The 27,136-nt window shown below is 35.1% G+C and overlaps 2 protein-coding genes across 4 annotated transcripts in view; one reads left to right on the top strand and one right to left on the bottom strand.

Annotated features, from left to right (window-relative positions):
- si:dkey-34e4.1 (carboxyl-terminal PDZ ligand of neuronal nitric oxide synthase protein) overlaps positions 1 to 1,791 on the bottom strand; it is a 90,174-nt gene extending 88,383 nt beyond the window's left edge. For all 3 annotated transcript variants that reach the window (XR_008837836.1, XM_056458046.1, XM_056458045.1), the window contains exon 1: positions 1,350 to 1,791. Coding sequence is in view for 2 of the 3 variants with exons in the window: in XM_056458046.1 (XP_056314021.1) it covers positions 1,350 to 1,460 (111 nt within the window). In the remaining variant the exon portion in view is untranslated. The remainder of the gene's footprint in view (positions 1 to 1,349) is intronic.
- Positions 1,792 to 3,943: 2,152 nt separating this feature from the next.
- Positions 3,944 to 27,136, top strand: part of ttll11 (tubulin tyrosine ligase-like family, member 11) — a 58,130-nt gene continuing 34,937 nt past the window's right edge. The window contains exons 1-5 of the mRNA XM_056458047.1: positions 3,944 to 5,204; positions 13,988 to 14,087; positions 18,266 to 18,399; positions 23,740 to 24,315; positions 26,210 to 26,305. Coding sequence (XP_056314022.1) covers positions 4,671 to 5,204; positions 13,988 to 14,087; positions 18,266 to 18,399; positions 23,740 to 24,315; positions 26,210 to 26,305 — 1,440 coding nt within the window. The 5' untranslated portion in view covers positions 3,944 to 4,670. The remainder of the gene's footprint in view (positions 5,205 to 13,987; positions 14,088 to 18,265; positions 18,400 to 23,739; positions 24,316 to 26,209; positions 26,306 to 27,136) is intronic.

The following is a 27,136-nucleotide window of genomic DNA, read 5'->3' on the forward strand; positions in this document are numbered from 1 at the left end:
ATGCAAATTCATGTGCTTGCATTTGCATTTAAATAAAATATCACATTGCGATATCGATGTTGAATTAATTTATTGTGCAGCCCTACTGACTTCCATGTATTTTTTTATTATACAAAAGTCATTGGTTTCTGCCAACTCTTTGATTATCAACATTTTTCAAAACATCTTATTTTGTGTGCAACAGACAAAAAAACCTCTGAGTAAATGGTAAGTAAATCTTAAGTTTGGGGTGAATGATTCAATTGGTTATTTGATATTACTTAAAATTATTACTTAAGTGAATCTGTGTTGTTTTTGAAAATAGGTTAAACTTTTACCCAACTAATACGCAATCAGGAGGGTTGTAAACATACAAAACACACAAACGGCATGTCATGTCTTCTTATAACATTAGTTAATTCAATGATTTTATATATATATATAGATATATATATATATATATATATATATATATATATATATATATATATATATATATATATATAAAATCATTGAATTATAAATATAAATCATTGAATATACACATACATATATACATACATACATATATATATATATATATATATATATATATATATATATATATATATATATATATATATATATAATATATATATATACATACACATACATATACACACACACACACACATATACATATATATATACATATATATATATATATATATATATATATATATATATATATACTAATATATATATATACATACATATATACATACATATACATATATATACACACACACACCACACACACACACACATATATATATATATATATATATATATATATATATATATATATATATATCAGATATATATATATATATATACACATATACACACATATATATATATATATATATTATATATATATATATATATATATATATATATTATATATATATATATATATATATATATATCATGTCACTATGAAAAGTAAAGAAACTAACATTGTTATAATATTGTTATTACAGTAAAGTATAAAGCTTACATTTAAAAATAAGAAAGCAACAAAAATGCTATATTTCTAAGAACTTTATGAGTTTTAAAAGGTTATAAAATATGCATTTTCTCCCCTGTTTTTCAATTTGTCATTGATAACGTCTATGTCGGTGGTTTTCGTGCAGCCTGGTGTCTGATGTCATTGCTGCTTCTCCAAAACATGATCCTGACTTGTTCTCTGATGTGTAAATCACCTCAGCTACACAGCCAATGACCCATTTCACTTGCATACAAATGACTACACAAAAGTATCGGTTAGTATAATAATCAGCCAGAATAATGACAATAGTGACGTTTACAGAAAAGATAGCTTGTTTCACCTTGGCTTGGAAGTGTATTCCGTGTTGATACGCTTCCTCGTTGTGAAGCGGGACCCGCGAATCCGCCACATCGTCCACCAGGTTGTACCTGTTTCTCCCGTGCATTTTCATTGGGACCCGTCCGGATGCTCGGCGAGGAATTTCTTCTCCAGGCCCCCAAGCTTCAAAACTACTGCCAACTAAAAAGATTGCTCTAGTTTAACCAGCCGAAAACAAGTCGCGGATACAAGAGCGACTGAAAGCGAGGGAGCCCATTATAGTAGCAGCCCGGGAAAAGCTCAATGAAATCACAGGCGCTTCAGCACAAAAGAAATGGGTTGGGCGCCTCTTTCCCCCTCTCAGCCCTCAGACATCAGCTGCGTTTATACAAGTCTGGCTTCCACTCAAGTTGCTCAAGTGCCTCAGAGAGGAGAAGTTTATTAAAAGAGGAGCTATGGCTGAATTCTTTACTTCTCGTGTTCTGATAACATGCTTTATTTGCGTTGCTCTCTTCAACCTCTGATGCAATTCTTATGGAGCAAAGTTCCGTGTGCTTTAGGAACAACCGACAAGTCTTTCAAACACCACATTTAGCATAATAAAAGCTGCACTACTTCCTTATAGTCTCTATTAATTACATTGGACGCAACCTGTTCTTCTGTGTAGACTATAATATTTGGATTATAAACTGAATATATATATAGCTAGCCTAAATCAGGGGTGCCCGTATTTTCGTATAAAGGGCTAAAAAGCAAGCTGTGGGTCGAAGGTAAATATACCAAATACTGCATTAAAGTTGCCATGGGTAATTTCCTAATAATACTTCAAAATGAATAGACCATTACTTTCGTATTAACTAATACAGTATAACTTTTTAAAATTATAACAATGCAATGAAAACACAAACAATAACATTTATAACACAGTGGAGTTCAAAAACACTAAACATTAAAAGTTACTTTGGGCCAACTTTGCCCCTCGGGCGCCAGTTTAGTTCTAAATGTATCATTTTAAATTATTGAATTCATCAAATTAAACGTGTTGATCCTTTTAATTGGTATACTATTATGGGGGTTAATATTAATCAGAGCTATTTAAACCAAAAACAACTTTGGATGGTTTGGTTTGGTTTGTTTGGTCCAGATAAAAAATAAAAAGTGTACTATTCTCTTAAAAAATAGGCTACTATAGTAATTTAGCTATATTAAATGTTGTGTTGTTGACTCATACTATAATAAAGTGTATTCTAATATATACATTATAGTATTTATAACTCAAAATTAGCTCAATTTAATTCATCTTTATTTCTATAGCACTTTGAACAAGAACAATGATCAAATCTGAGACAGCATGCTGGAGTATTAACGGTCATGAACAGATAAACTGCAATAACTATAGTATACTGTAGTTTTTACTACAGTAAACTGAGGTGTGTTGTAATGAGGTTTGTATAGTTGTAGAAAACTTTGTATTGGCAATGTGTTTACTATATTAGTTGTATTTCCACAGCATCTACAGAATTACCACGACAGGTTAACTCAAGAATACCATTATATGGTTCAAAAATACTTTAGTATTTTTTCTTAGTTCTGGCTCTCTTATTGTCACTGTCATTTTAAAATGACAAGGACAAGAGACCTTTGAAGGTTTGTTTCAGCCTTCCTGGGAGTGGAAAATGGTACTTTAGATGATTAAATTCCACAAAATAATGCCTCTTTTAAGAATTGATGACTGAAATGTTCTTTGGGGAAACAAAACTGGCTCTTCTGTGGCACTGCTTTGAAACTCTCATTTCAAAACCTTTATTTTTAAGGGTTTTTGTGACAACCCATGTGATAACTAGCCCACAGTTACATGCCAAATGAGGCTTTGATCGAACGTTTGCTGATCTGCTAATGCATTCCTTAAACATGCACCTAGAGTTATCTCTCCCCATTCATCTGTGGAGTTGAGTCTGTATTCAAGTCACTGCATACTGCACAAAATTACAGGGAGAGGTGTGAGAGCAGAGATTTTCTATTTTGACACAAGTGCTCCCTCTGCTGCATCACAGGAGAATTGATGGCACATTGTGAATTTTAAGAGAAAACTATTTGATATATATCTCAAAAATTATTTATCACATGACCAGACACAAAAGACCAGATATTGTTTACTTTGTATGTTTTATTCATCTTATGTATATATGGTGACATACTTTAAGGCCTACGATGTTGACAAGGAAACAAAAACAGATACAGTGTAATAAGTGCATTATTACAAATGAACACATTAAATTCTGGAATTCATGTGATTTCCATCATATTTCTTGTTGCTACAATGTAAGGGTCTAAATAAATAAATAAATAAATAAATCAGCAAACAGGTTCAAGAAACTAAAATTTACTAATAGGCTCAGATAAAAGGGATCAGACCTGTGAATATCTGAAAATTCCATTGTAAAAAGCGTGTACAAAGACAAAAAGAGAGAAAGAGTTCAGTCCGGTTCAGTCACAGTGCCCGTCCGCCGTCACAATCATTCTACTCACTGATTTTTCGCTTCGCGTATAGCTTGACCGCAATATGTTGCTGTCATGTGCCTCGACGGCTTCCGTCGGTTGCGTTGCGTTGTCAACAGGACCAAAACACCAGCCGCGACAGCAGCACACGGGAGCTTAACTTCTGGTGCGTTCGCTGGTCGTCACCTCACCTGTCCGCCTGCATTAACTAAACCACGACTTAGCAAACAGCAGGTAAACTGGAAGCACGCGATGCCTTCGTTTAGCGATGCGGCGTTTGTTTGAAAGCGCGAGAGCAGTCGTTGCCCCCGATGTCACCGGCACTTTAGAACTGACCGAAACTGACAGGGGGAATGCGCTGATGCGCCCAGCCATGCCCCGCTCACCCCTTTCATATATAAATGCCGCAATGTGTGCCGTTAGTTGAGTATTTTTTATAGAGAATGGGATGAATTAAGCACGATCGTGTTTATATGCAGCGTTAGTGTTGTTATTATAGGCGATTAAGAGCCTCTCTCTCTCTGCAAAATCGCAAGCTGGACAGCTCTTGTGCCCGGAGCCACTCCTGTCCCGTTAGATCGCCATCAAAAACAGTCGGCACATTGTTAGTGATGTGCTATCTGTCAGTGCTCATAAAGCCTTTATAATGCTAAGATGTAATCTAACCATGGAGTCGACGCGTCTTCATGCTACTTTATCAGACTCCATATTTGGCTATTTTATAAACCGCTTTACTAGTTTTATGCTTTAGTTTGGGAATGTTAGCACCTCGAGCTAGTGGATCAATCTAACATATTCAGCAACCTAGATGAGATAACAAATCAGCCGAGTATTATTTAACACTATGAGCGATCACTACGAGAGAGTGAAGATTGAGCTCCAGCAGATGAAGGCAGTGGAGACCGAGGCCGCGGCCGAAGAGGAGCAGCTGTCCCCGGCCTCTTCAGTCCCCGCTGACGTCTCCTTCGCGGCTCTTCCTCGGGCTCGGAGGGACCTCTCCAGAAGCAGCATCAACGGGAGAAGTCGTAGTAAAAGTAGAGGTAAAGCTGACGGTCATGAGAAACAGGTGAATGGCAAACATCTGTCGGATGTGGCGCCGCGGAAGTCGGACTGTTCACAGGAGAAAGGTCAGAGTCGTGTGAGCAACGAGCAGATCCTTCAAATTAAAGGGACGGGTAGGCTTTTAAAGAGTAAAACAACGGCAAACGGTCATGTTGAATCGTGTCAGAGACAGACGGATGAGAAATGTGAGCATCGTGGCAAAGAGGACGGGAGCAAGGTGGCCAAAAAGAGGAGAGCAGTGACGGTGGACACCTCCAAGGCGAAGACATCGCTGGAAGCGCTGAAGATGAGCATCAGGCTGCTAAAGTGGAAAGAGGTGAGAGCTCAGCAGCACCCACTCCTGTGTCCTGACACAAGATCAGCCAATTAACGTTATCTGACTCTCTTTCCGATTACAGGGATTAATCGTAGGGGTGGATAGCCCATCTATGCAGGGGGTATTTGTGGATTTGGGATTTTTTTTATTTCTATATATTAGGCTTTATTAAAATATATTAAATTAATTGTAAATTAGCCAGGGTTAAATAAGTTGGGAAATGACAAGTTGGGTAGCACTGTCGCCTCACAGCAAGAAGGTCGCTGGTCGAGTTGCAGGCTGGGTCAGTGGCTTTTTGTGTGGAGTTTGCATGTTCTCCATGTGTTTGTGTGGATTTCCTCTGCAGGGTGCTCTTGGTTTCCCCTACAGTCCAAGAACATGCGGTATAGGTTGAATTGAATAAGCTAAATTGTAAGTGTATGTGTGTGAGTGTGGGTATGGGTGTTCCCCAGTGCTGGGTTTGCAGCTGGAAAGGTGTCGCTGCATAAAACATATGCGGATAGTTGGCGGTTCTGCTGTGGCAACTCCTGATTAATAAAGGGACTAAGCTAAAAAGAAAATGAATGAATAAATAAATAAGTTGGCTAAAACTTGAAAGATTTGGCACTTTAGAGCCAGACTTTTCCAACAAAATTTCCTTCACGTGGGTTTTGTTAATGTCATATGATTATTTTTGAGTAGTTTATGGTGTGTGTTTAACTTTTAAATCTGTATAATTTAATTTATACTTTCTCGTTTTGCTCTACAACATACATTATACAAAACATTTCTAAGAAGTTGCATGGAGGAACAAAAAGGTGTTTTTCAAAGAAATACCATATTCCCGATATAACCGCTTAATGCAAAGTTCTTCAAAGAACCATTTTTGCAGAGTGCAATGAACATTTCAATCTAAAAAGTATCTTTTCTACTTTAAATAGTTTTTTATGGAATGAAAATGTTCATGGAAGCTAAAGTTTTCTATAAAACTAATGTATAACTACTAATTTTACTATAAGACTTTTTTTCCAGAGGTAAGTTTTTTTAGGCAGATTAATAATGCATTGCATTTAAAAAATAAATAAATCCTATGTACAAGATAATACAGAATAGTCACGGAAATATTGAGTTTAAATACTAGGAATCACTGGACACAAATCTATTGTGCAGAATATAAAACCATCAGTTTTAATCTAAATCAGTTAATCTTTGTGTCTGCCTCATTCCTCAAGACCTTTATCAGACACACAGTAGGATGCATGGTAGATCGTACATTTCCCCTTTCTTTATCATTTTATGACATAAGGTCACTTATTAGTTTCTCATTATAAGCCTTTGCATTACAAAGGCTTATAATATTACAGTGGAGAGGAGTAGAAGGGGTGTATGGGCATGTTTTCCTATTTATTTTTTTAAATTAGGTTCAGACACAATATGATTAAGACAAATAAACATGTATTATTATCTTTAAGTTTTATTATAGAACACATGTTGTTATATTTTTGTAAAGTTTCTGTGCAGTTTTGCTTGTCTTCAATACTCAATTCAATTCATGTTTATTTATAGAGCACTTTTACAATGTATTGTGTCACAGCTGCTTCACATAGAAAACAAATTGTATTCATAAGTATTTGTGTGTGATAATTAGAGGAAGATGCCTAGTTTTTCCTCTGTAACAATTTTTTAATAGTAGACAAATATTATAATTAAAGGAAAGCAGTTCTGCCTGGAATGACTTGAATGTTTCTGGCTCACATTTTATTGTTTACTTTGTTTGACCTTTATGCTAAATGCATGACTTATCTACACTTTCTATAGTCTACTCCAATGTAATCGAACACTTATCGGTAGGTTTAAAATTTCAACAGACATCACCCGTCTTTAACCTTGTCCTTCAGCGCCATAGTCAAACGCATGCATATTGTTCTGCCTGATCATCAATGTGAAGTCATGCTGCATTAAATAAACAAATTCTCATAATTATAATGATAAGCTGTCTAATAATACCATGCTTGGAGTACTGTGTTGTGCACAACACCTGGCAGGCGGGAGATACAGTCCCGTTGAATGAATTTCTACACCCCTTCTACTCATCTCCACTGAAATATTATAAGCCTTTGTAATTCAAAGCTGCCTTGCTAAAGGTTGGTTTCAAGTTAACCTGTCTCCATTATACTTTTTATCCTGCCTGCTACAGTATATTAAAGGCCTGGAGGAGTTCCCATCAGGAGTTTTGAAAATGTTTTGAGGACTATCAGTACTTGAGGTTATTTAAAATCATATAGATCCAGTTGGAATAATGAGATACAAGGTATGATATTACATGTAAGCAGTTGACACGGACTCGTGAGATTTAAGAGCTGCCACATGAGTCAAAGAGCCAGAACTGGCTGTCAACAAAGCTGGCAATCTGATGGCAGTTGTTGTCATGACCCATTCAGTGTCTTCACGGAGTTCAGCTCAGGTTTTTGTGCAACTAAAATTAGCCTTGGCGAAACTATGGTACTGTAATTTGTTCGGCAGGTGCATCACAGGAGATCATCTGGGATCAGAAGTCTGTATGAACTGGTAGTTTTGTGATCCATTAGTTTGTTAATTATTTACATTAGTCAAATACTAATTACTGTCATCATGGCAAAGATAAAATAAATCAGTTATTAGAAATGAGTTATTAAAACTATCATGTTTAGAAATATGTTGATTTTTTTTTCTCTCTTTTTTCTTTTATTATTATCATTATTATTATTATTGAAATCTCTGTTGCTGTCATCACAGAATATTATTTTTATCATCACCAACTTTCATTATTATTATGATAAATACTATTTAATAGTACCGATAATAATCTGATTGTCATTGCTGTTATTTCCTTTTCTGTTCTATCACTGTTCATGTATTCTGTGTTTACTGTATGTTGTTTGTTTTGCACTCTTAATTAAAAAAAAGAACAAAGTTAGTAAATTAACTGTGCATAATTATAAAAATAAGTTAAGTCAACTTTATAGTTCCAATTTGCAATGAGTTTATTCACTTTTTAAGTGAAGTTAAAGCCATAGTTCACCGAAAAATGAAAATTCTGTCCTCCTTTACCTGCTCCAAACCTGTTTAAGTTTCTTACTTTTGTTCAACAAAAATTAAGTTGAGGAAAGCTGGAAACCTGTAACCATTGACTTGTATAGTATCGGTTTTACCAAGTCATGGTTAAATGATTTCAACTTTCTTCAAAATATCTGTTTTTGTGTTCAACATAAAAAAGAAACTCATAAAGATTTGAAACAACTTGAGGATGAGTAAATAGTAAGGATTTTAGTAAATATTGAGTTTTTAAAGTAAATAAGCTTTTATAATGCACCTAATACTATTTTAGATAAAACAAGTAAAACAATTTGAGAGACTTTGATCTTTTTTAAAGACTGCACATGAACTAGAAGTTCCTTCCAACCTTCTTGACATCAGTTTTGTGAAGTACTTCTTGAAAAAATGAAGAATCAGACTAACAGCTTGAGAAGTTAAGCATATGGTTAGGATATTCTTTACAAGCTGTCAAACTGATCATCAGAGAAGGAATACTGTTCCAGAGCAGAAACACATTTTCAGATTTTGATTAACGATTACCAAGACACACCATTTTGTTCCTCTGGATTAACTGAAGTAAAATGTCAGTAATTTTAGTCAGTTTTGATTTCATAAAGACTTTAAAATCGGTTGGCTACTAGTTAGCATAAAAAACTACTGCTGTTTACAATGACAATTGGAAGTGTCTGAATCTCAAAAGTTCAGTGGATGTCATGGTTGCAAAGATACAAACAATAATGCAGTTGAATGCTGACTTTCACCATATGGTTGTGGCCTCACTGTGGTAAATGATTAAGTACAATCTGGGATAATCCCACATTCCTGTATTCCCACTGCTCTTCTTGCCAGTACAGTATGGAGCAATAGAACGTTAGTGCTTAAGGTTGTATTTGTATGTGTTGTAATGTGCCAGACCAGGTGAACATATCTATTTGTCTGTAATACATGAGAAATACTATATCTGATGAGAGTAAAGCCGACAGTGGCAAGGTCAATAAACTGTAACTGTTAGATTTTCAAGGACATTTATTTTTAAATAAGAGAATGTTTGGTAACACTTTACTTGAAGGGGGTGTTCATAAGGCTGTCATGATTCATTTAAAATTATGAAATGAAAGGAAATTTTATGCATGCTTTAATGACAACTGTCATTAGTGTCATTTACTCAGTTGTCAATTTAAATGGCAAGATGACATTGTTTGAGTTGTCTTTGTCTTTATGACAACTTGACATAAATTAATCATAACTTGTTTTTGTCTGTCATGAAATTAGTCATTACAAGACAACATAACTTGTCATAAATCTGTCATAAACATGAATGTCAGGAGGCCATTATAACAGTGTCATGAACATTTTTCTGATCAGTTGATGCTGTCTTGTTAATGTTGAGTTGTCGTGACAGACATGTTTATATATTTGATGTCAAGTTATCATAACAAAAACACGTCTCAAACAATGTCATCTTTGCATTTAAAATGACATAACTGAGCAAATAACATTTAATGACAGTTGTTATAACAACACATAAAATCTCATTCATATTCATAATGTGCCATTTTGTGTTTTTGGAAAATATATTGGACATGAGAAGCATAGATTATATTTATATATATATATATATAGTGAGTTTTACCTCCTCATCGTTTCATGACAGTTTCACGTGTCTTGTACCTTCAATCCCAAGTGACTTCATTTAGTTAAGTCTAAAGGTGATTGGATTGTGAAGGCATGTCCTCATTTTCTCACCAGCTCAACCACGACTCTAACAGAGCAATGCAATCTTACTCGTATTTTAAACTGAAAATATTCTAATTCATTAAACAAAGCAAAGCTACAATAGTGTTAACATTGTGATGCAAAACATTTAAACACCTTGATTATTTTTTTAAAAGTACAGGTAACTCAAATAAATAAATAACATTTTAATTTTATTAAAATAAAAAGCCTTACTCGCCTTCATTTCATCCCAGTCCTGCTCTTTCTAAAGTTAATAATGACAGAATTTTTGGTGTGAACTATCCCCTTAGGCATTAAAACATTAACAAATCCCTCAATTAAGCATCAGATTCTGAAATCATTCTAAATGAACATTATTAAAACCTGTTTATTAGTTCAGTCAGAACACTAACAATAAGTGCTGGTGTTAACATCGTACAGATGTTTATAAATATTTATTCAACCAAGATAGATCTAATTTAATTTCCTAGTTCAGTTTTACCCTGCTTCATTCTTGATTTATTAAACCATAATTCTGGAAGAAATAGACCATTATGTTCTAAGAGGATTAAGAAATGGAAACCACTTCGTTTATGCCAGTTTCATGCAGTGATCTATCAAAGTCATCTGCACGAGCATTGGTGCTGCACAAAACTGCTGTACCTCAGATTAAAGTAACTGAAGCATATAAAGGTCACTCGTTAATTTTTGTTGTGCCCAGAAATGTCTTTTTTAAACACACACTTCTCATTTGGTGTGTCAGTTGTTTTAATTACGCTGTTTTTAGCCTCATATTTCCGCTTCAGATGTCCTTCAAGTTCTGTTGTAGTTAAGAGTATTTGTGAGGACACCTGTGGCCAAACCTGCAAACTTTTGCAAATTCCTAATTTGATCGCAGACTTGTGGCTTGTCGTGCGTGCCGGGTTAACATTATAGACACAACTCCTCACACTACATTAGCCTGTTAAACAGTGACATAATCCTCCCAAAATCCAGCTCAAGGCGCATAACCTAGCCTATACTAAGCACGCTGCATACCTGCATCCTGATTAGTGCCCTTGATTACTTATCTCACGCTCAGCCCACACTGCAGCCTAGTCATCACATATAGACTCTCACAAATGCACATGAAGCACACATGATGATCATAGTGCATCGAAACCTGAACACAAATGAGCTCAAATGGATTTTTGCCTTTACATTACTGAGGTCTTGACCATGCCTCTGTAACTGACACTGTTGCTGAAGGTCACAGTAACTATACAATAACCCTCAGTACACCAAGTACAATCCTGTTTCTACCGTTTATTCTTTCTCCTACTGCTTCATTTACTCTTGATTTTTATTTTTGGTTGTAGGTTTAGGGGTAGGAAGTGTCACAGTGTCTTTTGAATAAAGATTTTTTGGTGGACCATGCTACAAATGAAAAGAGTATGAGACATTTCCTGAATACACCATTTACAGTGGCAACATGGCTGTCCAAGTGAGCAAGGAGACACAGAAATGTAAACAAATGGTATTAATAAGGATTTTTCAGACTGATCTCACATGCAAACAGAACAATTTTATGTTCTGTAGTGACTAATTCATACAAATTTTTATGAGCTCAGTCGTATGAAAATGAATGATTTATAAAGGGGCGTGCATCCAACCCCGCCCTAAACCCCAACTGTCATTGGTGGATGAGCTAATCGTACTAATTGCATGAATGAGACTGTACACATTCATATGAATTAGCCACTAATTGAAAGGTTACGAATTGCCATGAGATTGTGTTTGAATTTTACTACAAGCAGTAGCGGATTTAGGCATGGGTAATATGAGGCGATCGCACAGGGTGGTATCTTGCTAGGGACAGCATGGGGAGGAAATGATGCAAAAAAAAAAAAAACATATCCATTAACAATCATCTGTGCCCCAGTAAGCTTTAAGATGCAACTTATTTATGCAAATGTATTCATTTATAGTGGTAATCTCAGAATAAAGAACATTAGAGAGAATTCACATTTGGTGTCTTTTGCAAGCGCAAGTTTGTTAATCTCTATTAGCAACTGAAACAACGCTGGTGAAAGCAAACTGACACATGCATGCAGACAACCATTCCCGCACGCACTCACACGAGCTGCTGGTTGTAAATCTCGGTTGTTTACATGCACACCGATAAAATACGTGCCACTTATGCGCTGTGAAACCAGATAACAGCCTTTTCTGTTACTTTTATGACACAAGGTGTCGACACGCAGCAGTTTTTCAAGTTGACAAAACTGAAGTTTATATAATATGATGATGATCTTATTTTGACTAAGCATGGCTATGAAGCAGAAAGACTTAGCCTAATAATACACTAATTGTCTGCCCTTGAGTGGGTCTAAGATGAACAGATCACTTCTATAAAACATATATATTTTTTGTATTATATAGAATTGTAATACTTAATATTCATGCAAATATTTCATCTTAGCATATGACTCCAGTTTTGTCTTTACATTGTTTTCCAGTTACATTTAGGATTGTTTTCTATTATTTATTTAGAATTATAATTGTATAATGGTCATTTTATTTGTAATAAATATAAATATTGTTAATAATCCCAATTTTGGTTTTGTTCATATTTTACCCAAAATTGGTTGGGAGTTTAGGGGTGTATATGGGGTGGTTTGCCCCGGGTGCCATTTAAGCTAGAACCGCACTGACTACAAGCATATTTTAATAACATTCATAATGACATTTATGTTTTACAGTTATGCTCTTCTAGGAAATGTGTAAAGAAAATTGCTAGATTTTGCCAATGATAGTCTTCAAAACTATTGTTAACTATGATACCCGATAATGACTTGACAGAAAAGTCTAGTGGCAGGGAATTAGCTTTTTACAGCACGCCTGGTAAAATTGTTTTCTTGTTGTTTCTTGTGGTTACATCCATGAATATAAGCACTGTGTCAATACACAGTACAGTTTTTGTGTTCTGCAACATGATTCACCAATCATAAGGGATGCATGAGGAAACCCTGAGGCTCATACGTTTTCGAACTGAAAACTTTTTTTTAAAGTCCAAATAATTCGCAAAACAACATTACCAGTGAGAAATCTGTTAAACATTACAGTACTTGCACCTTCTGAAATGACAACTGCGGACAACATCTTATTTCCCAATATATTATGACATATGCAGGTGTAGTAGGGATGGGCGACCTATAGCAAAGGGATGATATAGCAAAAATACCATATACATTCACGATTTCATCATGATTCTTTGTGATGTTGGTTTGCTATTTGGAAGTAGTCTGAGCAGTCTAGTCAGACTTATTTCCTTATTTTAAAAACAAACACAAGCCTTTCAATGTAACTTTACATTACAAGGTAACCAGGGGTGTGAATATTTTCGAGCTTGAAATAGCAAACATTTAGACCCAAAGTGGTGAAGATAAAATAAAAATTCTAAAATTAGTCATCTTTGAATGCAAAGATGAAACAAAGAAAGAACAAAGATTCTGATTAGAAATCCACATATATACACTATATACTACTGAGTTTATAAATAATGTTAATGAATGTGTTCATTGTACAATATATTGGGAAAGAGGGCAGCAGAATTGCTACTGGTACAGTCTCTGCTGTATCATAAAACCACAATCTTACTTCTAAAGCAGATCTTGGAGACATTTAGTAGTCCACAATTAAAAATCGGCGTCCTTGGGTATAATAGTGATGTGCCATCTTTTAGGGGAATATTTTCATTCCTACCGCTTCATGCTCTGGAGGGCATAGGGCTATAAAACAGAATTGTGTTTCAATGAGAATGTAGCCATGATGTCTATAATGTAGGATGGAATAGTTTACTACATTTTTGGGGAAAAGTCTTCAGATCAAGCTCTTGTTTTTCTGATATAGTTGGTTGTAAACATGGTTGGTTTTTACATCTTCGTCATAAGAATGGCATGTTTATTGTGTTGTGACTGATAGTCCACCTCCTTCACTTTCCCTCAAATATCTTCTTTCCTTTGATCCTGCAGTTTCCGATGGGTAGGCGGACAGCCTGCGATATCTACTGGCATGGCGTCTCTTTTCATGACAACGAGAACATTGTCTCTGGGCAAGTCAACAAATTCCCAGGTAAACTTTACAAAAGTAGTTCTTGAGAGATCTAGTCACAGTAGAAACATCATCACTGTTATGTCAGGAACATACTGCACTGTGATTGACACATCGATGTTCTTCTCATACTACAAGACTAAGGCCATGTGCACATGCACACAGGTATTTTGATGGATTCACAGAATGCATTATCTACCATATGCAGTATTCATAGACTATTTTTGGCAAACGACCTGGAGAATCCTGTCATTTTTTTGGGACACCCAAAAATACTCATTAATAAATAATTAATAAATAAACAATGATACTCTCCAAGACTTTTCCTACAGGCTAAGTAGTATTTTACCCACACTGACTTGCAGCGTAAAGGATTGCACAATGAACTAACAGCAGTTATTCTCTGTGTTTCACCTGGTGGAATGAATAAATAAATGCAAACAATAAACAGAAATGCATGCTTCTGCCAACAATTTTTGGTGGACATGGAAGAGAACATTACATTATTATTTACATTATTATAACATTGTTATTTAATGAACAGAACATTATTTAAAAAAAATGGTTTGTGACTAAAAAATATGTTTAGTTTTTTTTTTAAAAGGATGTTTTTCTTTCTGATAAAAATAACAAAACCCAAAATATTCTCATCTAGCACACTGATTGGACAACACTGGAATAAATCTAGGCATGGGACGATAACCATTTTCAAGGTTCACCACGGTTGGAAAGTCAAGGTTTTAAAACCGGCCAAACCGTCTGTGGAATATGTACGTTTTTTTTTCTCTCTCTCTTTTTTAAATGTTCTTTTTCAACTTTTTTATTTAGTTTTTAAGGGCAACAGTATTTCCAGCTGAAAATGGCGCTCCACATCAAAAGCTACTGATCCAAAATATTTTAAATGTTTCTTAAAATAAAATATATTGTGTACAATGGCGGGAAAAGTTGTTGTTTTTTACCCAGACATTTAAAAAGAATATATTTTAGAGCAGTAATTACAATACCATGATACCGTGGTATTTTATCCAAGGATATCATACCATCAGAATCTTATACCGGCCCCATGCCTAAATAAATCACATCCAGTCAAGCAGTTCACATACGTCAAACCACAGAAGGTTAACTATTTTAATACAACCGCAGCTCAAATCGGATCTGAATTCTATAGGAAACGAAAACATAAAATATGAAGCACAAGAAACATAGTATACACTGATGTTCATAAGGCAAAAACTCACTCTATCATGAGTTTTCAGAACGTTTGGGTTTCAGTCACCTGATACTGCTTTTTCATGTGGACGAACGACCAAATGGAACACATGGAAAAAAATTACAATTATCTTAATGTGTGTGGACGGGGCTTAACTGGCTTACCATTTAGTTACTGTTGGGTACTCACTACCACAATGATTGTAACCGTGGCCACACATTACAAGACATTTCAATAGGAAGATTCACTGCCATCTCTGCCGGTTTTATAAATTTTGTACCCAACATAAGTGGGAAGTGATAAATAGAATCACACATTAGTCAGCCAATTTCTCATGTAAGAAAAGGCATCTCAGGACGAAGCTTGCAATACCAAGTTGTCTGTGCCCTAATTTGCACTAAAAGTATATAGCTTAATTCTGAATATTGAATTGTATGGACCCTTTTCACAGCTTGTTATGATGCACTTAACGGTCATCAGCATCTTAAATCCTAGAAAGTTTTTAATATTTTGATTTTTTTTTAAAGCGTATGAACATTTATATGTATTAACGTATGCATTATATTCATCTTTGCTTCAAATAAAAAAAAAAAAAAGCAAATTACTGCTTGTGTGAGGCATTTCTATGCAGCATTTATAGGGCTGAGAGGTCATTTGATGTTATTCTCTCCTCTGGCTGCCGTCATCAGTCTCACACAGTTGTTTTCCCTTTTTCTGAAAGTCTGGATAACACCATCGTGGAGTTTTTCTTTTATTATTTCAGCAAATAGGATTGTAAAAAAAAAATTTGTTGTATTCTCCTATTCACTGCTCTCTGACGACTTCCACTACTGATAAACCAGGAAATGTGAAACGGGTCTATTGCATATTTTCCCTCAAGGAAATAAACATTTCGTAAACACATGCACATGCGTAAATGCATGCACTGATTGGTTCAGCTAAAAATGAGCTGTTAGTTGTAATGAGTAGAGTGCATGGGTGCTTTCACACTAGCACTTTTGGTCCTCACCCGGGTTTGTTTGATGTCAGTGTATGGTACGTTTAGCTAGTTTGAACGTGTCTTCTGAACTCGGGTGCGCACCCATAAACTCTACCAGAGTTCGCCTGGAAGAGGTGGTCTGGGGTACGGTTCATGCAAACTCTGGTACGCTTCACTTCTGGTATAAATGCAATCGTACTAAATAACAGAAGTAAACTGCCAACTGAACAACAAACTATCGTTTTCATAATGTTCATTCGTGTGTGTGTGTATGTGTCATGTATTGTACCTTGGTGATAAGCGGGACTGAGCCAGGGCAAACAGTAATAATGTCTGCTGGTCTCCTCCAAAAACAGCTTCTGCAGACACTGTGTGATGTTCTAAACGTTTAGAATATTTTTGTGGCGGATGGACGTGAGTCTCTTTCTGTATGTCCAAAACCAAAAGATTCAGTAAAAGTAGAATGACAGCGATGTGCGGACGTCTTTCCATTTTGGTGCTTTGCTTTCGTGACCCATAGCTATAAACAAAACAGCAGCTCAATGATGCAAGCGTACTGGGGTTCAGAAGGAAAAAAGACAGTATAAACACAAACCAACCGAGAAGGTGGCAAGGGGAGACAATCGAACTTGAATATGGTCCAGGCAATTGAACCAAGTGTGAAAGCACCCTAAAACAACATGGAAAATAATATGCACTGTTGATTTTTAATGACAGTGCGATTGCATCAGATGTGGGATATATTCATTCACTATTATAAGCGATTACTTACCATGTTTGCATGTCTCATTTGAATGCACTTATAATATATATGCTATAACAATACAACATTTTGTGTACAAAAAACTAATGAAAAATGGTGAATGACATAGTGGAACAATCTGACCTGTTTGTTCTCACTGATTTCCACTTGGGCTGATATTCCAGTAATGGGTCCACTGTGTCTGGTGATACTGATTCCTGTGTAATTACATAAAGAATAATGTTTTTTTTTTTTAAACTCTGATGTTTTGAAATTAAAATACATGAAACAAAATGTGTCCATAAATCACAACTGTTAACTATTAAATCCTTTGCTAAATACAGTGGCCGAGAGAGCTTAACACGCTGCAATTTAAGAAAGCACATGCAATTACAAAAAAAACGCGCTGCATTATGTCACAATACAAACAACTGAAGAAACGCGCTGTATTGTCACAACAAACAACTGAAGAAACACACTGCATTATGTCACAACACAAACAACTGAAGAACGTGAAGCATTTGGTTTATTCAGTGTTTGAAGAACTGAAGAAACCACGCTGCATTTATGTCACAACACAATGCAGCGTGTTTCTTCAGTTGTTTGTGTTGTGACATAATGCAGTGTGTTTCTTCAGTTGTTTGTGTTGTGAGAATTTGCAACATGTGTGCTGTCAAACTGTTGAAGCTTGTTTTTTAATGTGCTGGTGTTTTTGTAATTACATGTTTTCTTAAATTGCAGCGCGTTAAGCTCTCTCGGCCACTGTACTAAAACGAATTTACATCAAAAACTCAAAACCTGTACTTACTTTTGTCATATGAACATACAGTTGTACTCTGAAAACACAGTTAAATCGATTTCTAACATCATAAAGCTGTTGGTACAGGCTACGTTCTGCACTTACTTTTTGAAGAAAGTTATCAGTCATAGGGTGAGTATTGTTTCCTGAAATCTTGAATTCATCGGGGAGTGCTGCTGACTCATGGCTTGGATGTAATATGGCTGTTTTCATAGCTGTATTGACAGTTGCTTTCACACAGGCAGGCTGCCCAAGCCTGTGTGTGAACTCTATTGAGCCACTGAAAGCAAATCATCAAGTGATTAATGAATCTGCTGGGAAATAGGGCTTTAAAAATGTGTCATTTTGTTGAGCGCATAACTCCCCTGTAGGGCTATAGACTGATGGGGGACTGCGGCATCTCTGGCCTTTGTGCCATTTCTTTTTGACTTCACTCTGTTTTCTCATTAACTATCCTGTCGGTCAGCAGGAATGATAGAGATGCTGAGGAAGATAAATCTGAGTCGAGCTGTGCGCACCATGCAGGAGATTTACCCGGAGGAGTATAATTTCTACCCACGATCCTGGATTCTGCCTGAGGAATACCAGCTCTTCTGTACACAGGTACATGCCTGGCCATAGCTGAGGCCTGTGGGCTGTTAAGAATTGTGCAATGTTTATGGCTGTATATATACAGTTGAAGTCAGAATTATTAGCCCCCTTGGTTTAATTGTTTCCCCAATTTCTGTTTAACGGAGAGAAGATATTTTTCAACACATTTCTAAACATAATAGTTTTAATAACTCATTTCTAATATCTGATTTATTTCGACATCCTTACATCTTTACCATGATGACAGTAAATAATATTTGACTAGATATTTTTCAAGACACTTCTATACAGCTTAAAGTGACATTTAAACATCTTAACTAGGTTAATTAATAGGCAGGTTAGGGTAATTAAGCGAGTTATTGTATAACGATGGTTTGTTCTGTAAACTATCGAAAAATATAGCTTAAAGGGGCTAATAATTTTGTCCTTAAAATTTTTTTAAAAAAAATTTAAAACTGCTTTTATTCTAGCCAAATAAAACAAATAAAACTTTCTCCTGAAGAAAAATATTATCAGACCATACTGTGAACATTTCCTTGCGTTGTTAAACATCATTTGGGAAATATTTAAAAAAGAAAAGAAAATCTAAGGGGGGCTAATAATTCTGACTTCAACTGTATATATGAATGATAAATAAGACATTATGCATTATGAATGTTTCCGAATATTCGTTAACTTATTAAACAGCATAGTCTTCATCTTGGCTAGTGTTTTAATTTTTTGTTTGTTGTAAAGATCAGATCAATGAGGGTCACTGCTGTTTTGATGGTGCTTGACATGTACAGATATTATCATGATGATCATTATGTTTATTGTACTGATTGGGGTCTCCTCAGCAATAAACAATCCACATGCATCTTTTTAATGGTATCCTCGGGGTCTTAAAAAGTCTTAAATCTCAAAAGCTAAATGTTAGGCCTTAAAAAGTCCTAAATATTCTGAAATATTGTGCTGTAGGGCTTAAATCTTTTTAACAGGTCTTAATTTTCCTTTGTTCATGTATAGCTACCCAATCTGGCCATTAACACTCATACAGTCACCAACAGTCCATTTCAATAAAACTTTTAACTTTTTATTTTAAAAATACCATTTAATTACTTTCTTTACAGTAACATTTGCTTAAAAGTTCTCCACTTATTTACTGCTGAGGATACTGACCTGACCTATGTTTTTTATTATGAAATTATTATTATAGACTGAACACTGAAGTAATTGACAGATGTTTTGTTCTATTTTTGGTAAGGGTTATAGCGTTTGTAAATGGCTATATTTGAAAATTAATTAAAAAAATATTCAAACAAAATTAATAATATTGTATTATTAAATGAATTAAATTTTAATCACTTTTGATAGGGAAACTGAAAATCTTTTCTAACTGGAATATTCAGAAAAAAATTCTTAGCATTTAGTCCTGTATAAGTCTAAAGTTTCATTCATAATAATCTTAAAAGTCTTAAATTTAACTTGGTGAAACCTGCAAAAACCCTGCTTTTTGGATTGCTGCTTGTAAGTTCAATGGTCAGCAACCCAGTGCTGCCAAATATTGTTATGAAAAACAAACAAAAGTAAAACATGCACTGTAAAATGCACCAAAATTAGCTTAACATCTTTTATCTTTCAAAATTTAAACTTAATTGCTAAACCAAGCCTGCCTACTTTCATCTTTATTAAAAACTAACCATGCGGCTGTTGCCAATATCCTACTGGTTAGTGCATTGACATCTGGCACTGCAGTGCTCACAGCAACCTAAGTTGGCTTCCCGGCTCGAAGTCTTTGCCAATCCGGTAACACTTTATTTTAATGGTCCATTTAAGTATTAGTAGACTGTCTGCTTAATATCTGTTGATACTGCTGCTAAACAGACATTTAACTGACTATAAGAAACTTTGCAAGTACATGTAAACTTACACTAACCCTAACAGTCTACTTATAATCTAATGAGAATTAGTTGGCATGTAGATGCAATGTAACTTAAATTCAACAAACGGACCATCGAAATAAAGTGTGACCGTCAATCTTTAACCTACCAATGCTTTCCTGTCTTCACTCTCTACTGTCCTCTCCATTAAATGTGAAAAACCCTGAAAAATACAACAAAAAAGAACAATCATGAAACACTTACTGCATGTGAGTCAGAGATATGAATTCATTCAACTGCATGATTCATTCATTCATTTTCCTTCGGCTTGGTCCATTAGTCATCAGGAGTCGCCACAGCGGAATGAACTGCCAACTATTCCAGAATATGTTTTACGCAACCCAGTACTGGGAAACACACATACAGTCTCATTTACACACACTTGTACACTACAGCCAATTTAGTTCATACAATTCATCTATAGCGCATGTCTTTGGACTGTGTGTTGGAAACCGGAGCACCCAGAGGAAACCCACACAAACATGGGGGAAACATGCAAACTCTACATAGAAATGCTAACTGGCACAGCAGGGACTTGAACCAGTGACCTTCTTGCTGTGAGGCAACAGTGCAGTAAGCAATAGGCAATAAGTGCAGGCTTTATCTCAGTGGTGTGTCTATAGGCAGATTGCTTTGGTGGCAATTGGTCAGGACAGAATAACCGTTAAACCAGGTTAAGCAGTTTAGTGGCCAGCCCAGCAACAACTAATTGTCAATGACAAGTTTGTTACAAGATCTTACAGTTACAGGATTTACCTATTCAATCCCCTACCACATGTTAGCTCCGTGCTTTATTTCTTTATTTGTTTATATGGGCTGGCTTTTATTTCATGCTGTTTATCCTGTAGATTAACTCAATCTGTGCTTCTCTTTATTGTTGTTGTTTTTTTTGTTAGAACTCGTTTGGTATATATTATTAGTATTATTTGATGTAAATATTTACATGTATTTTTCTATTGAGCATGAGTCAGAAAAGACTTGCGGCCTTGTTTTGGAAAACATTTTCTATTAGATAAGCTGCAGAGGGCAGTAGAGATCTGTGGGAAGTTTTTTAAAAGGGGTGAAAATATCTTTTGCTGAGACATCCTGGCTGAAGAAAACCATTGCATTAGTCTGAAACATTAGGCTTTAAAGGATCTGTCATCATTATTTACTCAACCTTCACTTGTCACAAACCTGTTTGAGTTTCTTTTCTTTAAAAAAATAAGTTATTTGGAAAAATATTGGAGACATGTAACCATTGACTTACATTATTTGCTTTTTTCCTACTATGCAAGTCAGTGGATACTGGTTTCTAGCATTACTCAAAATATCTTCTTTCATGTTCAACAGAAAACGGAACCAATTGAAAGAGTAAATAGTGAGTAAATGGTCATTTCTGGGTGAACTATGACTTTAATTACCAATTAAAATTCTATGAGTGGATATTTAGAAGCAATCCTTATCAGTACAGACCAGAATCTCTTTAACTTGTATATTTTGTTTACTTGAAATTGATATGTTGTCATTCAGAGCAAGTGAACATTATCCAAAGCCTCTGCCAAATAAATCACCTTTTGGGCATCACATTAATAATGTTATGAATAACTGAATATTTTTTTAATTTATTAATTTTTTAATTAATTAAGTTGCTTGCATCAAATCCATAATGAACAGTGGAGATCAAAATTAGAAAACAGCTCACAATTTTTTTTAAATTTTAAGTAGGGCTGGGCAATGTGACAAAAATGGAATCTCGATAATTATTTTTCATTTTCATCGATAGCAATATATATTTTGATATAAGTTGTTAATGCTTCCAGATTTAAAAGACTACCCCGACAATGAAGCCACAAAAGTTAGAGGGTCCATTATATGCCATAACATATTTTCGTGCGATACATTTTCAGTGGGCGAAAATCAGGTACATCTCTAATATTAACACACTTTTAGATTCCTATTGTTTTCTGCTATGTAAATGGATTTTAGATCAATATGGAGTAAAAGTCCTGAGCTTATCATTGTTATTGACATAAATTTTATTGCGATTCAGTATAATATTGTTTATCAGCCCAGCCCTAATTTCAAGGTCACTGCTTAAGCTTATTAAAAAACAGGTGAGCCATTCTAAAATGACTGAAAACCCCCAACAGAATTCGATCTAAACGAAGGCTGTAGGGATTTTTTTTTTTACAGTGCCACTAACATTGAAGTCCCCCAAAAAGGTTGGAAAAAAAACCTGCATGAGAGGACAGGATAATGTAGAGGATCTCAATAGTCAGTTGGTTCACCACTGGAGCTGGAATGGCTTGTCAGTTCATCACTGAAAAGAGAAAGGATTTGTCTCTGCACACAGTGTCTTGAAGTTTAAAGTAAATTTGGACTGAAAGGCCACTCTCAAGTGACCAAACCTGAGTCCTGATATAAAGCCACTGCAGTCAGTGAAGTGTGGAAGAGACTGAAGTGCTGATGAAGATGTGCTCAAATGCCTGTACATGTACTTATCATTATTCTTTCACTTCTGTAACCTTCAGAAATGATAGTAATGATCTTTCTTCATGCTACAATCACCGCTGTTCTCTCATTTTAGCATTGTGTTTTCTACAAATTACAGATTTTTTTGTTTTGTTTTGTTATGAGCACAGGTTTTTGAACAATGAAGATTATTTTAGGAAATAAATCAAGGGTTGTTAAATTGTTCTGTAATTTTAATTTCCACTTTATTTAAATAAATATCTATTAAAAACAGATAATAAAATATTTGATGACACTGTAATTTAACAAATATTTTAACAATCTTTTTGCTATAATTTTTGCCTCGATCAAGTCCAAATTTGCTGCTTATTGATAGTTAATAAGGTAGTAGTTAGGTTTAGGGTAGGGTTTGGTATGTAGAATGAGATCATGCATAATATGTACTTCATAAGTACTAATAAACTCATAAACTAATAAACACAGAAAGAAGGTTGCTGGTTCAAGCCTCGGCTGGGTCAGTTGGCATTTTTGTGTGGAGTTTGAATGTTCTCCCTACATTCGCGTGGGTTTTCCTCCGGGTGCTCCAGTTTCTCCCACAGTCCAAAGACACGCTGTACAGGTGAATTGAGTAAGCTAAATTGTCCGTAGTGTATGTGCGTGTGAATAAGTGTGTATGTGTTTTCCAGTGATTGGTTGCAGCTGGAAGGGCATCCGCGGCATAAAACAAACGCTGGATAAGTTGGCGGTTCATTCCTCTGTGGCGATCCCAGATTAATAAAGGGACAAAGCCGAAAAGAAAATGAATGAATGAATGAATCTTAATAATCGGCATGTTGCAAGCCACTAGTTAGTTCTAAGAATTGGTACTTAAGCTAAAGTGTTACCAAAAATGTCATCAATATTATGTTCATATGGCAAAATACATCTCAATTCTTCTACAATGATATTTAAAAAATATTGCTGTATGCATTTTTTCCAGATTCGTCTCCTGAAAGATAACGACTCCACTCTCAAACCTACCTTCATTGTCAAACCAGACAGTGGATCCCAAGGTGACGGCATCTACCTCATCCGTGACCCTGCTGACCTCCGGGTGATCTCAGGTTCTCAGATCAAGCAATCGGTCGTTCAAGAATATATCCAGAAGCCCCTGCTCATCGATAAACTCAAGTTTGACATCCGCCTGTATGTTCTGGTCCGCTCGCTGGACCCTTTGGAGATCTACATCGCTAAAGAAGGCCTGTCCCGGTTCTGCACCGAACCCTACCAGGAGCCCAGCCAGAAGAACCTCAGTCATGTTTTTATGCACCTTACCAACTACTCGCTGAATGTGCACAGCGGTAACTTTGTCCACTCTGACAGCTGCAGCACGGGCAGTAAACGCACCTTCTCTAGTGTCCTCTACCGCCTGGCGTCTAAAGGAGTGGACATCAAGAAGGTCTGGTCAGACATCATTGCTCTGGTTATCAAGACTGTAATTGCACTTGTGCCTGAACTGAAGGTCTATTACCAGGCTGACATACCACCTGGAAAACCAGGACCCACATGTTTTCAGGTATTTTTGCTTATTCGTTTTGGTAGCACTTTAGTTTGGGGACCAATTTTCACTGTTAAAGGTACAATATACAAGATTTGTAAAAAAGCTAATTAAAATTTCCAAAAATAACACTAGAACAGGGTTAGATATTTTGCTGATGTTATCCCAACAAAGATCTAGGGGAATACGTGGAACGCAATAATATTAGTTTAGTTTATATAAAGAGCACTAAACTGGGACCAGTCACAACACCACAAACAGAGTAAAGTTCAGAGATTTATTTACAAATCAAATAAGTCACACACAATGTAGTGGTTTCAAGGAAGCGCTAGCTTCAGGAGGGGAATTAAGCCAAAATAACAAACAAAACAAGGTTCTGTCTGGGAGTTTAACCTCAAAATAAACTACAGGAAAACAATGATGAAAATGAACTTACTCTTAGACTCTTAGATGAGTTTTGAAGAACAAAATGATCCTGGATCATGTCAGATCGTCAATAACAAAATCCAGCTAATTGAGTAATCCACGTACGAAGAACGAACCCCAGGTCAAACAATAATCTCAACAATTCAATCGTTCACAACAACTCTAGTTTATTCTGAAACCCATTTAGTGCTCAGGAGAAAGATTCCTCCCAAGCTCCTTTCTCAACATCTGAGTGTTTGGCCTCTGTTTTTATCCCACCTCACTTCTCCATGGTAAGTGGACACAGCTGAAGGAAGCAATCAGCAACCTGCTAGAAACTCAGGAGGGGAGGAGTCAAGGCAAAAAAGAAAGAACAGGGAGAAAGAGATTCCACAATATAAACATCACAATAACTTTAAAGAATACGTCTCTAAATGTAACACTGACTCATATACTTAATCCAAATGTTTCGGAAAATGTTCAAATTCAGTGACATAAGCAATTTTAACTAGTGACACAGATTACGTATTGCTATTGATGTCACAAACTCTTGATTTCCGGTTTGGATTATGGAAACAGGGAAACCAGAAACACTTTTTTTTGCCAGAGATTTTTTTTATTTTTGTTATTTTGTTTTCAAAATAATACAGCGTTTACACATTGAAATAGAGCCTTTTATGATTGTTTAAAACCACAGTATTGCTGCATTTACCAAATATACAAATTAAAAGGAGAAGTCTATATACAAAAACAAAGCAAATGAATAAAATCTATTCAAAAGTGACTTTTATCATCATACTGATTACAAACATGTATTGAAGAGTTTATCAATAAATAACTGCAAGATAGGAACCACATTATCCACAAAAACATTTTAATATGTTCTGCATTATTAAACTGCATTTTAACAGAACCCTAAAATTTACAGTATGTAGTTTGGTAAAACAGCATTGATCATGTGATCACGTCTGGAATTTGAAAGAGATTGACAGTGGCATAATAAAAGCTCCACTGCTTTTGGACTGTGTCACTTTGAGGCAAAAGTCAAAATTTTAAGCATAGTTCACACAAAAATGAAAATTCTGCCACCATTTTGAGTTTTTTTTTTTGTTGTGTTGAAGAATATTGGAAAGCTGTAACCATTGACTTCCATAGTGTTTGCTTTTTAACATCATCTTTTGTGTTTGATGGATCTCCCAAAAAACTTAGCTGTAACAAGTGGTGGAGGATTAGTAACTGATGATTTCTGAACTGATGAAAATGTTCATTTTTGGGTAAACTATCCCTTTAATAGTTAGTTAATGGTAAGAATTGGTGCCCAAACTAAAGTGTGACCTTCATTTTTTAGTGCATGTACTGTGTTTTTAGTGGCCTTCCTCACTGTAATAAGCACTCAAAAGAGCACAATGAGCAAATGCACTGCTCTTTCTTCATGGAATGACTTGTAATTTCGTTTTTCAAAGTTAATGAATAGTTAATTACAGATGACGATGTGTCCCAATTTTAGATCCTGGGCTTTGATATCCTGCTGATGAAGAACTTGAAGCCTGTTTTATTAGAAGTCAATGCCAATCCCAGCATGAGGATTGAACACGAGCAGGAGGTGAGGTGCAGATGTTATTTTTAAGAGTTGTGATTTAAATAAACTGCTGTTGTAAAGCACTTTTGGTAGTACTATCTTCAAAATACATGTCAAAATAGGTTTTTTTTTAACAATTGTTCCATGACTAAAATAGTTGTATCATACTACATCTAAAACAATAAATACAAATATATATAAATACAAATATATATATATATATATATATATATATATATATATATATATATATATATATATATATATATATATATATATATATATATATATATTATAAATAACAAAAGATCATCTATCATATAACATTAGCATATATAATAATGGTTGTCTTATAGTACATCCAAACTGCATAATCATTCAAAATAATTCATCTGTCAGTTTAATTAATTAAACCTTTAAACATTAATTGACCTTTAAATGTTTTTAAAAAAATGTAAAACTGCTTTTATTCTAGCCGAAATAAAACAGATAAGACTTTCTCCAGAAGAAAAAACATCATTTGGGAAATATTTAAAAAGAAAAAAACATTACAAATGGGTTCAAATAATTCTGATTGCAACTGTACAATAATACAGCCATCTATTAAACTATCATCTATCGACAAGTAATAGTAAGTAAATAAATAAATAAAAATAGTCTTTCAGTATACATACTCCAAAATCTCCCATAAAGCATTCCAGATATGCCAGAAATCATCAGATTTCTGATGCAAGTCATAAGTCAGTTTTTCTAAGGGTAAGAAAATGGTAATCTGATTAATCCACACAACGACTGAAGGAATGTTAGGAGAGGACCACAACAAAAGGATACATTTTCTTGCTATATAAGTACAAA

This window comes from Danio aesculapii, chromosome 5, assembly GCF_903798145.1.
Source record: "Danio aesculapii chromosome 5, fDanAes4.1, whole genome shotgun sequence".
Taxonomy (NCBI): domain Eukaryota; kingdom Metazoa; phylum Chordata; class Actinopteri; order Cypriniformes; family Danionidae; genus Danio; species Danio aesculapii.